The sequence below is a fragment of the Xenopus laevis genome, chromosome 2L (genome assembly GCF_017654675.1).
Source record: "Xenopus laevis strain J_2021 chromosome 2L, Xenopus_laevis_v10.1, whole genome shotgun sequence".
In the NCBI taxonomy this organism is placed as follows: Eukaryota; Metazoa; Chordata; class Amphibia; order Anura; family Pipidae; genus Xenopus; species Xenopus laevis.
In genome coordinates this window covers 147,946,759-147,960,300 of record NC_054373.1, presented here as the reverse complement: position 1 = coordinate 147,960,300, position 13,542 = coordinate 147,946,759, and the positions used below count along the sequence as shown (strand labels likewise).

The 13,542-nt window shown below is 40.0% G+C and overlaps 1 protein-coding gene across 2 annotated transcripts in view; it reads right to left on the bottom strand.

The window, feature by feature from the left end:
• Positions 1-6,322: 6,322 nt before the first annotated feature.
• mbd6.L (methyl-CpG binding domain protein 6 L homeolog) overlaps positions 6,323-13,542 on the bottom strand; it is a 28,616-nt gene continuing 21,396 nt past the window's right edge. For both annotated transcript variants that reach the window (XM_018247465.2, XM_018247464.2), the window contains exons 8-13: positions 11,914-12,112; positions 11,368-11,546; positions 10,495-11,235; positions 9,451-9,503; positions 8,661-8,736; positions 6,323-7,262 (exon numbers count right to left, since the gene is read on the bottom strand). In XM_018247465.2, coding sequence (XP_018102954.1) covers positions 7,191-7,262; positions 8,661-8,736; positions 9,451-9,503; positions 10,495-11,235; positions 11,368-11,546; positions 11,914-12,112 — 1,320 coding nt within the window. In that variant the 3' untranslated portion in view covers positions 6,323-7,190. The remainder of the gene's footprint in view (positions 7,263-8,660; positions 8,737-9,450; positions 9,504-10,494; positions 11,236-11,367; positions 11,547-11,913; positions 12,113-13,542) is intronic.

Here is a 13,542-nt window from a genome sequence, read left to right as displayed (position 1 = left end):
AAAAATGAATAACAATGTAAAAACGCTTCAAGCTAAATAAATATTAGCAGTTTTTATCCTGTAAGGGGTTATTTATCAAAGGTTAAATTTTAGAGCTTTGTGAGTTTTTTGAAGACCTCGAATGAACTCGAATGGTTTCTAAAACTCAAATGGGAAAAAAACTCAAACTAGTGCAGTCGGGGTGAAAAACTCAAAAACTCGAATTGATCGAGTTTTTGAGGGAAACCCAGCGAAAAAACCCCGAACATCATCAAGACTACGGACATCTTCAAATGGTTCAAGGGACCTGTGCCATTGACTTCTACATGAGCTCAACAGGTTTTAGCTGGTGTATGTTCAAATTCGATCGATTACCAGCTTCAGGGTATAATAAATCTTGAAAAATGTGAGGATGTTTAAATAACAACTAAATTATTTTGGTTTTTTTTTAACCAGAAAATTTGAGTTTTGACTGAAAAATACCCTTGAAAAAAACGACTCGACCTTTGATAAATAACCCCCATAATATCACGAATGTGCAATAGTAGTGCCCTCTGTTGTTTTGCGCTGGCAGAACCCAAACAGAAGGGCAGCAGTTAAAGTTAATAATAGGACACGTGTCTGCTTAGCTCTGAGCAGGGAAGTGTCAGGAGATGCTTCTTGCATCAGTAACGGATTGTTTTGCTCTTCTGTTCAGCAGAGGGAGCTGTTGTTGCACATTTAAGTAATGATCCACTTAATGCTGCTAATAGCATGAATGTATATTGCAAAAAATATGCAGAAAAGCAATTACATGGGTGGGAATAAGCCTCCTTTATGGATTGTAGTATAAAGTCAGTGCTTAGTGTGTGCATAGAACATCATTTACTGCATATTTGCATCCATAGCCGTTAGTGGGAGTTCCCATATTGCTTGCTATTGATGGAAGTAAATATGAAACGGTATTTTATTGGCCGTTAGTGTTGCCATGTAGGGAGAGTGTTTAACCTTTCGTGCTTCTATTTAATCACCGAAATACACACAGAAGGAAGGTCTTGGGAGCACAACATGCTACTGCCTCACACACCACTGTCTATAAACAAAGTCGGTTTCTCTCTAAAGCAGAACATGGCATTTAGCCCGAGATGCAACAGTAGTGCTGTAACTCTCACTCCATCTGCATCAGGCCACAATATATGGCTAGTGCCACATGAATGTAGATCTCTGCCTGCGGAGAAACACATCCGCTCTCCCTCTGATCTTCTTTTGCTGCACCCAGATGCAGGCAGCATTGGCAGATTTCGGCAAAAATTATTTTTGCATTTCACAGCCGATATCCGCCGCGTCTGCCTGTACCCGAGTGGAGACTATGCTTCCTGGCGCAGTCACATCAACTAGAACATCAGCAGAGGAGAAGTGGAGTCTGAGCCTTTTTCTCCGCAGGCTGAGATCCGCCTAGTGTGGCCCATGCCTTACACTTAAAGGAGAATTCAACCCTAAACTTAAAAAACACTACCTCGCTACCCTATATAGATCCCCCCCCCAGCTTAAGTGTTACCCCGGGCAAATGCCCCTAACGTTTTACTTACCCCTCGGTGCAGATTCAGGCATCGAAGTTCACGGGCGCCATCTTCAGTCGGTAATCTTCGGAATGAGACGGCTCTTCTGCAATTTTTGTGAGTTTTGGCACATGCACAGTTGTCGCGAAACAGATAATTTCTCCAACTGCGCATGCGCCTCTTTGCCGTCTCATTCCAAAGATTTCCGAAGAGAAGAAGATGGCGCCCATGAACTCTGATACCTGAATCTGCACCGAGGGATAAATTAAACGTTAGGTGCATTTGCCTGGGGTAACACTTAGGCTGGGAGGAGGAGAAGGGTCTATGTAGGGTAGGGTTTTTTTTTTAAATTTAGGGTTGAATTCTCCTTCAACTCAATGTGGACACAGCAGCCCTAAACTTCTGGGCCCCCCCACAAGCTTTATGGGGACACAACCCTTTCATAGGTGTACACAGGTGTCCTGCTAAATGCCTTGTACGAATATTCCGACTCATGAGCAATTCTCTCAGTAGCCCAATAAATCCTACACCGACGGTGCCTTGTTTTGCTGTCGTATGTCAGGAAATAGCTTAGAAATAAATTCATATCCTACACTGAAAAGCTAAAGATTCATCAGCAGGACAATGCTCCCAAATAGACTGTGTGCAAAACACCAGCTCTCCTGCCCCCCATGTAGTCACATGCTAATTGGGAATATTACAACATAAACATGCACCTCAGGGAAAGTGCTGAAGTAACAAGAATAAGGTGAAAAGCACCAAGAAAACTACACACAAAGCTCTGGAGATTAGTGACAGCATTACTAATGCTTCTAATGTTTCTAATATCGCAAGTTAGGCAAAAATGTAATATATAAAGGCTGGAGTGACTGGATGTGTAACATAATAGCCAGAACACTACTTCCTGCTTTGCAGCTCTTGGTTTCCACTGATTGGTTACCAGGCAGTAACCAGTGACTTTTGGGGGGCCACATGGGTCGTAACTGTTGCTTTTGAATCTGAGCTGAATGCGGAGGATCAATTGCAAACTCACTGAACAGATATGTCCCATGTGACCCACCTTAAAGTACTGACTAACTCAGAGTTAGAGAGCTGAAAAGCAGGAAGTAGTGTTCTGTTCTGTTAGACATCCAGTCACTCCAGCCTTTATAAATTACATTTTTGCCTAACTAACTATATTCGAATTTTTTTTTATTTTGCACAGCCTATCTATTTACCCAGTTTTTATTTTATACTTTACTGTTCCTTTCAGCATTTATACAGACACCAACAATCAAACACACGGGGTAATAAAAGGTGCAATGTTTGCTTCAAAGCTAGTGCCTATAGCAACCAATGGGCAGGCAGCATTTACTGGCCTCCTGTTTAAAAGCAAATATCTCATTGGTTGCTATGAGTAACTGCATCTGGGTAAACTTTGTGCTTCTTATTACATATGGGGGACAGCAACTTATGTTTTTTATGTCGGAATCCATATCCTATTTATATAAAAGTTCACACATCTCATTAGCGTTTCATGTTGTGTGCTTAAAGGGCAAGTCAAGCCCAAGAATAGAAAACAATTCTAAGCAACTTTGCAATATACATTAATTTTTAATGGTTTTCACGTTATTTGTATATGTATTGCTATTAAAAGCAGTGTTTGTCTGTCCTTGTCTATTGGCTCAGACGGTTGATACAATGTAAGACAAGGCAGCTGATTAAAGGACAAGGAAACCCATATTTTTATGAATTCAATATACAATTAGTTACCCCTGATGAACAAGCTAGTTTCTTTGTATCAAAACCACTTGTATTACTCGCTGCTCCACTGCTGAATTTTCTGTGTCAGTTCAGTTGAGGCCGCCATCTTTACAGGCCCTACGTCATCAACATGGACGACAGCTCTGAACTGAGCATGCTCAAACCGCAGAGTTAATGCCTACGCGCGATCCTAGTAGGATAGAATAGATAAGAGTGCGCTCACGAAAATGATTTTCTGCACACACGGCAACTGGGAAGCCTATGTGCGGGTCTTGGTCTTGCACAGGCAGCGATACATTGTGGGTATTTTTGTTTATCTACTCTGCGCTTTTGTGGAAACTGAGGAACTGCAACTAATAAATGGCTGGAAAATAAAAGGAATTAAGGGTACTGTTAGAGAGGATTCAGGTATGTCTTTCTATGGACCAAATATTGTGTTTACACTTTCTTTGTCCTTTAACAGTCTTTACTGGCGAACTAAGACTTTTGCAACATTGTTTAAAAGGTAACAACCAGGAATTAAGCAAATGCTGCTTTCAATAACAATTGTTTTTACAAATAACTTTAAAAACACTGAACATTTTTAATAAATGTATATTGGAAAGTTGCTTAGAATCATGTTTTCCTTTTTTTAGCCAAAATTGTATTTTCGAGTTGACTTGCTCTTTGAGGAGACAGACGTCCTTCTGCAGTAATATTGCCAAAATATCTTCTGGCTCCTGAAATGGATGGCGAGAGCCTTCCTAACTCCTGCAGCGTATTATGGCTATAAATATACTAGGGCAAACAGGTCCAAGGCAAATTCAGAGATACTACAGGAATATTCTAGTGATATAAACACAAAGTGCCTCTCACTGAATAGATTACAGTCCCGTATAGTGAAAGGCCACTGGGAACATTATGGCTTTAATAATTTGGAATTCATTATAATAATAATAAAAAAAAGATACAAAACATGGGTGCCTTCAAGTGACTGTGTACATCAGGGGTGCCAGCATTTAACCTTCAGAATATGGGAACCAATTTGTTCACTGGAGAAGGAAAGATCAATATCCGACCCTTGGGAAACGTTGCACTAGTGCTCTGAGCATCAGCTTAAGAAATATATTATACAAATATATTATATTAGTGTACTAGTGTATTTAGTGCTTTAAAGAGGACAAATCAAAAAAAGGCCAAACCACTAGGGAAGTGAGCCGGCAGCCATATTATTGTTGCTTAGGAACATTGACCACACTCACTGAACAATATGGCGGCTCACTTAATCCGCTGATGACACTTTATTGCATACAGCATAGCTGCTAAACTAAATATTAAGCACTTTAATTATTATAAATATATATTGTAGGGTAAAGAGACTACATGTAGGGTTCTGTCATGAGTAGCCGGGGAGGAAAAGTCAAAAGTTTCAACAGCAGCAGGCATTCTACCAGGTCCTGTGTACAAACTGGAGAGAAATCAATAGAACAGGGATAGAAAGGCACGGAAATACACATGGAACAGAAAAAAACTTAAAGGATAAGGGAAGTTATAATCACTTACCTGAAACCCTGGGCTGGGGTTCCTCTTAGCAAAAAACTGCCCTGGGTCAGGGTATTTCTATGTTGCAATCTTCTCTATACGTGAAGTAAGTGAAAAGCTGAGCTTTAACATAAAATAAAGCTTTTTCACTGTACTGTGCATGCGCCAACCCGGGGACCATCAAAGAAGTAAGAAGATGATCAGTCTGTGGTGCTTCTACTGAATCCCCCAGGGGTATCAGGTAAGTAAATACAATCACTGGGGGGTTCCTAATATTTGGCACCCCTCAGTGATTTTTAACTTTCCTTCTCCTTTAAGTGAAATAAGTCAACATTAATAAATAATCTCACAGATAAAAAAACATGCAGAGAAAGAGAGATTGGGGCGATAGAAATCCAAAATATTTTCAACTTTGTGCTTTCAAGAGCATTAACCTTTTGTCTGCTGCAGTATCTGTGGCCGCTGGCTCTCAAGTACTTGACCAGGTTTCTGGGTACAGCGAGAGCCATTAGCACCAAGGTTGGGTCCTGCTCCAGCCCACAGCCACTTAACTAGTTATGTAAAACACACGGACAAATATATAGACAACAGATGACAAACATTTGCTGCTCTTTCCTTCTGTTCCCCTTAGTTTTCCCAAATATAGACACAAAGAGAGCAATGGTGTCCAAGATGGAACACAATGCACCGAAGAAATAGAAACAAGCTCAACTGTCCTGTACCGGCCCAATGAAAATCACTGATTGTATTTTCTACATTCTATGACTGTGGTTTGCCTGTAGTATGGGGTGGGTGGTGCCATATATTTGCAGTTAGAAAAGCCATCTGTAAATTTTCAAAGCCTGAGATGAACAGTGTTACATCAGGCTTTCTGTGTATTTAAAGGAGAAGGAAAGGTTAAAACTAAGTAAGCCTTATCAGAAAGGTCCATCTAAATATACCAGTAAATCCCCAAAGTAATGCTGCTCTGAGTCCCCTGTCAAAAGAAACACTGCATTTCTTTCCTTCTATTGTGTACACATGGGCTTCTGTATCAGACTTCCTGCCTTCAGCTTAAACCTCATTGCCCTGGGCAAGAGCATGCTCAGTTTGCTCCTCTCCCCCCACCCCTCCCTTCTCTACTGTAATCTGAGCCCAGAGCAGGGAGAGACTCAGGCAGGAAGTGATGTCACACCACATTAATACTGCAGCTCCTATTCTAAACAAACAGAGAGTTTATAGAGCTTTTTACTCAGGTATGGTAAAACATTCTACAGAATAAATATAGCATTCTAGCTTGCACTATTGCAGCTAATCTATTGGCAATAAAATGCCTCCGTAGCTTTCCTTCTCCTTTAATGACATGATGCTCATTAACGAACATAGGTGCTGAATTGCATACGTTGCAGTTGCCCATAATGACCAGTCAGCAATTAGTTATAATCAGATTACTACAAGTTAAGGTGGCCATACAGGGTAGATTTAAGATGCTGAGTCATCCCCTTCAGACCAATTCAGCAGCTAGGTTCTACCTACCTATGGGGACCAATATTTGCCTAAAATTAGATTGGATCTGCCTGATATTGCTCACCTCAAGATTGCCATATCAGTGAAAGCTCTGCTTGTTTGTGACCTCACCTAGTGTATTGCTACTGATGTCTGCCCTTATTTACTAGGGCTAAATTGCACCAGTGCAGCTAAGACAGATCTGCAAATCCAGAAGGCTTCTCACTGCCTTCTGCAGCTGGCCAGACTAAAAAAAAAAAAAGAAAAAAAAGACTAGAATCAGTGAGAGGACTCCAGCATCTTACACCTGCCCAAAGATTTTACCTTTCATTCTCCTTAAAATTTATCAGGCAGCAAACAGAAAATAACCAGAGCATGATCTCTGGTGGAACAGGTATGGGGGTTCTAGAGAAAAGAAGCCTGATCCACACTTGAAAAGAAAGAAGAGATCCTTACAGCATTGTGTAGTTGCCGTAGACTGCAAACCTGTACCTGGAAGGAATACAAGAAGGCAAGAAATTCCAAAGAAAAATTAATTTCACTCCAGAGAACGCAGCATGAGCTCAGTATGAGGAATTGCAGTATGCCTAAACCATTCAGATTTCTCTCAGGGAAGGACCATGGCTAAGGAATCATAGGCATGCTACAGTATTAGTATCATGAATTACAGAAAACCTGTGCAGATCAAGGGCTACAGAATTCACTGGTTGGTGCAATTACATAAAATAAACAAAAGGCAGACTCTCCTTCGATGATTTGTTTTCAGGTGGTCAACTGTCAGCAAAAGGCAGACTTTATGAACTTGCCTGTTGGCTGTATTCATTGTAGAAACACATTAAAGGGAACAGGAAAGTGCCTTAAAAGGGATGACCCGTTGAGCTCGGTCAGTTGGATTAAGGAGTTGGGTTGAGAGAGGTAAATCTACTAAATCATCCTTCTCCTTCTGTTCTTGGCAGGACGACCGGGCCTGTTCGGCCGGATGACAGGAGGGTCAGTCTGTGGAAAAAAAAAAAAAAAGTTGGGACGTTGAACAAAGGGACAAATGGAATACTATAAGAGCAATGCATCACAGGTCAGCATGATCTGATATGGTTGAAAACAAATCCATCAAGTTCAATCTTTTTTTGCTAAAGTGAATCCTGCCTAAATAGAGTTGATTCAAAGGAAGGGCTGTTTTGAGCTGTTTTATGCAATCTATTTTTTTTATAGAGATAGAGACAGACGTTGTTTCGGGGGTATAGTTTTCCTTTAAGGGAATACTTTGGGAAGAGTAATGATTTAATACCGTTTTAAATAACAACTCTTTCTGTTCTGTGTCTTTAGCTGAAATCCTCCTGTTCTAAACCTCCCATTAACAACAGGTTTTTAGGGTGCTAAAGTTTTCTTCTATAAAATGTGGGTTCTTTGTCAACCCAGCGTATGGTTTTTACATTAAATTAGATAATATTATGGTCACCATTACCCAGATCCAATATTATTGGATTTAGGATTTTGAATATAGTTGGTGCATCCATAAGAATTAAAGGAACAATTGAGGGTAAAAATAAAAACAAAAAATAAATTAATAAAAATAATAAAGGAGTAACCCTGCAGAATCTGTGTGTACAACTCCCAGTACCCTCCTGCTTATACATATAATGAACTGCTTCTTATTTGAAAGCCTAACAAGACAATAGCTGGGGCAAGGGCAGGGTTTAGTTATACAGACGGCTTCTCAGTGTAGTGTTGATTTCTTTTGATTGTGCTCATATGAACAGGTAGAGCAGTGGCTTTACTTTCACTTTTAGATACTGCCATGTTTAGTGCATAACATAACATACAAATTTCTTTATCCAAACAATATGCAAATATATGTTCAGTGCACACCCTATTCATTGAACCAATGCTGCAAAAGGAATACACTGCCCCTTTAACATGACATTAAAGGAACAGTAACACCAAAAAATGGAAGAGTTTTAAAGGAATGACAATATAACATACTGTTGTGCTACACTGGTAAAACTGGTGTGTTTGCTTCAGAAAGGCTACTATAGTTTATATAAACAAGCTGCTCTGCAGCCATGGGGTCAGCTATTCAAGCACAGGATACACAGAAGAATAGAAAAGTTCTGAAGAATATCATTGTCTACTCCTGATCCTTTTCTCCTTTTTCAGCTTTGCATGGCGGCCCCCCATGGCTACACAGCAGCTTCTTTATATAAAATGCAGTGCAATAGTACATTATATTTTCATTGCTCTGAAACACTTCATTTTATGGTGTTACTGTTCCTTTAAGTGTTTAGCTTGGGTTCAGGTGAATACTAAGGATTCAGCCAAAATGGAAAGTGCAAAAAGTGATTCATTGCGCCCTCTTTTGTAAATGTGCCAACAGAAGAACAACAGTGATTTTCTTACATTTAAACCATTGGCTGGGTCAGCAGTTGTCCATTTCGGAGGAACAGTTTCTAGCCGACTGCTTATCCTCTGTGAACTGTAATGAATAAAAAATGTAAACATGATCAGTCTGCTTTGTAGCACACGGTTTCTGAAACAAGTGAAAATTTATTTTGTAAGTAGAACTGGAATAAATAATGAATGTTAACTGGGTTGTAATGCATAAACAACAAGGTTTCCAAATACACCCAATTCCTCTTTGGACCTGGACGCACAGCAGTCAGCCAGTGTATTTTAAAATTCACACAATTGACAATTTACAAATACAATTAAGTCTTATTTTATCAGGTGATCAAAATGAAAGTATAGGACCTATTATCCAGAATGCTCAGGGCCTGGGGTTTCCCAGGAGTCTTTCCTATGAGAGAGATCAGGTATCTCAAATGAAAAGGCAGTCAAAGTCATCTCAGTAGATACAGTAAAGCATAATGTCAAGAGTGGGTCAAAAATCGACCTCTTGCTTCAAATCTACAAAAACGTTGAAGTCAGTTCTAGTGCAAAAGTAACGACACTCGAGCAGGCTTTCAGGAGAAATGCACCCCCAGTGTGCCAGAGAGGAACAAGTCCATTTTTACGGAGAGTGGCTTTTACTAACAATGAGAGTTATGTCACAGCTGATCAACTCTGGAAAAAGCCTCTCAAAAAGATTAAAAATCTTCGTCAGGGGGAATAAAAAGAACAAAAACCATAAAAATATCTGATACCTGGTTTAAATAAAATTAAGAAAGGTTTCCTGGATAACTATACTTACTTTTGGCCCCTCCTCCTTCCTCTGCGGGAGCGTTTCAGCAGCTGGGGTGGCACCTGAAAAAGCAGATCCGTGTAATGCTTACTGCATTTTAAATTCAAAGGTAATTGTTCCACAAATACACAAACCTGTCAACGCTACTGTGCAGGCCCCCTCTTTACATTGCGTATGAAGATTACAAATACTGAAGGATTCAAAAGGTGCAGACCCGTCTGTGGCACAACGCTGCTGAATAGGTTTGCACTTTTTGAATATGCGTTACTAATATGATGCATTGCAGTTGATAAAGCCTGCTGTTTGCGTAGATCAGTTTCTACTGACATGAATGGGAAGTGGCGTAGGTTGAGTCGTACCTGCATGTTTTTAGTTACTACTTATGTAAGCAAGTTATCAAGTAAATACATTATGTAAATACACTTGAGAAGATCTAACTTAAGCCAACACTTTAGCAAATCAAGAGTAGTAAATAATGAAACGGTTTAAGGGATACAGTTTAAAGTGGACCTGTCACCCAGACACAAAAAGCTGTATACTAATAGTCAAATTAAATATGAAATCCAAATAGTTTTATTTTATTAAAGCATTCATAGCTGTTTTAAACTCATTTAAAAATCTCAGCTGGCAATCAAATATTGCCTGCCCCTCTTCTATGCCTTAGGCATGGCGGCAGGGCAGACAATTGCGTTCACTTTCCGTTCAGATGTCACTGCTCTCCACACATTCCCCCTGTCTTGTCACCATTTAATTGTGTAGCCAGGGCATGGGGATGGACATCAAGTCCCCCATTCTGGTGCACAAACAAGATTCTGAGATGATTCAAGGCTTGTCTTAATAACAGTGTCCACAAAATGGCTCCTGCCTGCTTGCTAGAATTATGAATTCCCAGACTGAAGGAAACAAGATTCAAATAATTTATATAGTGTAATTAAAGTTAATTTTGCTTAACAAACATGATAAAATAGGATTTGGAACAATTTTTTTGGGTGACGGGTCCGCTTTAAGACTGTTCACATACATATAAGTAGTTCTAGACAAAAATATGCACACCTCCACCTCCTGCTCCCGAGGCTGTCTATCCTCTTCCTGCCAGTGAGGGCTAAAAGCAGGGATTCCCATCAGTGTCTGTGATAGTTCCTGGCTATGCCCTGTTTCTTCTCCCTCAACCACATCACCTCCATTATATCTCCAAAAGGAGGGCCGGGATCCAGAATGTCTATGCCCTCGAGGTCGGCGGCCATATGACCTCTCTCCTCTGGCTCGTCCATTGAACCTATAGCCACGTTCCTTTCCCTTGGGGAGCTCCAGCTCAGACAGATTTAAGGCGTTGGATGAATGGGGAGGACCCATCCATGGGAGAAGGTTAGGGGAAGCTCCATTGGGGACTTCAGAGGGACCTACTGGATCAGGTAGCAGACAGTGTTTTTTGAAAGGAGATACTTCTGGATCTGTCTCAGTAGAAGAAGAATCCATAGAGTGGGATAAATTATCTGTATTTGGGGGGTCAGGTGGTATGTCAGGAGGGATGTCTATGCATGCTGGTCCCTGGAACTGGGAGCCTTTGGAATTGGGGCTGGTTTCAAAGGCACTTGAGGTGTTGGAGACAAAAGAAGAACCAAGCCTCAAGGCAGGAAGTGGTAACGTCTGTACTTTTCCAGACACTTCTGTTCTTAGAGAGGACAAGGTAGAGTCAGAAGGCTGCTGACAAAAAGATGGTGTTTGGGGTGTGGGAGTAATAGAGCCCTCAGGGTGAGAAGACTGGCTGACTTCTTTTTCTGGTCCAGACAGTATCTGTATAAAGAAAAAGAAATATATACTAAAAAATATATAAAAGAAAGCCACAGAGGAATTAACTTTTTCAAAGACATAAAATAAGACCTCAAAATACTTTGCATTTTTATTATAAGTATGGTAAGCAGTCACCTGAGAGCCACTGCGTTGTCCTTGCAGAAGGGATTGCCCTTGGAACATCTGCATTCCCAGAGCTCCAAAGAGGGAGGGAAGATATGTCTGCTGGTTTGGGAGTAAGGCCTGAGCAGCCAGCAGAGATTGGAGGCTTCCTAAGTGGGCACCAGTATTTGCATTCAGTGCAGATAGGTCCCCTAAAAATGTAAATACTTGACATTAAAACAAAGCACCATTTGCTGTAAAGAGGCACAAACATGCTAACAACTGCATTACATTTAAACATCATACACTTAGAGGCACATTTATCAAGCGTCGAATTTCGAATTCATGTGAGTTTTTTTTTAAACTCCCTTAAATTTGAATGAGTTTGAAATTCGACTTGGGGAAATTTATGAACAAAATTGAATCTTTAAAATTCAGACTAACTGAAAGACCCGAAAACTTGAACAAAATTTGATTCAAATTGCTCCAAATTGCTCTGTAACATTATCCAGACACCAGCAAAATAAATGATATAGTACAAGCCAGAGGCCTGGCAAGAGAGATGGTAGAACATCTTACCTAATAAACCAGCAGTGATGAGTGGATTGAGAAGAGGTGGCATCAGTGGGTTGAGTCTGGCAGGTGTTGGTGCTTGTGACTGCTGGAGGTGGAAGGGGTTGTGTGGTTCAGGTGGAGGGAGTTTCCCCTCTGATAAGGCAGGTGTAATAGTGGTTGTAGTAACAGAGGCAGACCCAGTGCAGGAGGTACTGATGCAGTTCTAACACATAAAAAGACAATATTCCCAATACTCAATTGACACGCTGTTGAACTTATAACAAACAATATTCCATTTGCCTGTGCTACAATATTTTTTCATTATAAAATAAATCAAGCTGTTCTGAGGCAGCTTGTAAAGAAATGGCCCGAGTATATCGACAAGAACTTGTTTATTTAATTTATAGGCAGATCCAGTGTCAGACTGGCCCACCGGCTTATCAGGAAAACTCCCGGTGGGCCCAGGTATAAGTGGGCCCTTCTGCTCACCCAATTATTTGCCTTGTATGTCTATACCACAGCCATTCCCCCATTTCTAAGAGAGAAGAGTGGAAATGAAGGGAAGACTGGATGATAATATGGAAGGCGAAGTGATTAAAATAATAAAAGAAAAATGGAAAAGAAGAAAAGTGAATGAAGAAAAAAAGGAAAAATACTTTGGAGTGGGCTCCATCCCAAAGTTCTACTCACAGAATCCGTTCTACACAATAGTTACTGAAAGGTAGGGCTCAACGGTTTTAGGGATCATTATTTCCCTGCCACTTGCCTCTGATCTCATTAGTCCAATCTGACCATTGACACGGGCAACTAAACTGCAAGTGACCTGGCCATTCCGTCAAAATGGACACCCTGTGTATGGACAGCTTTTGCTAGCAGTCGGCAAGCTCTTTCTTTTAACTGATTCTAAAAAAAAAATCACTGACTGCTGCAAAGAACTCTCTTATTCAATCTTTAATACAAGACAAAGCTGTATCCTATTTATAAACAGGCAAAACTTTCCATTAAACTTAAGTTCAGGCATCTCTAAACAGAGAACTAGATTGAGTTTGGAAGGATGGACTAATAAAAGCAGTTTTCTGTTGATTTCATTGTGCACTGAAGAATGAGACAACTTTTGCTAACTGCCTTTACCAAGAGTGTGTTTTTTATTATTTCTAAAACCAGATTTGGTATAGTCCAACGAATTACAATCAGACACCAATTGGATAGTTTTATGCATGAATAATATTGCACCGTGGCCTCGTCATATTACAAATTTGGTATGTGAATCTATCATGCAAATATGAAAATACCTTGATTACATTAGATAAATTGCATGTGCCATGTTAATGCAATCTCTTGGGGGAAGTCTTTCACCACTCATAGAAAAAAATTCAATGTTAAAAATTCTATAATGGTTCTTTCAAGCCGAATGGAAAGGATACTGCACTGACTTTGCATTTAGAGAGTGAAATGCAAAATACGAAAAAGCAAATCATTTCGTAATGTACCTTGAATTGTATATGCCATGATAGTATGCTCCTGAATGTTCAATTTAAATCATGCATACCAATCACGCATGATCTCAATACTATAAGACTAACCTCAAACATGTGTATCCTTAATTTTGACATATATTGATATATATATATATATATAGATACACACTTAACC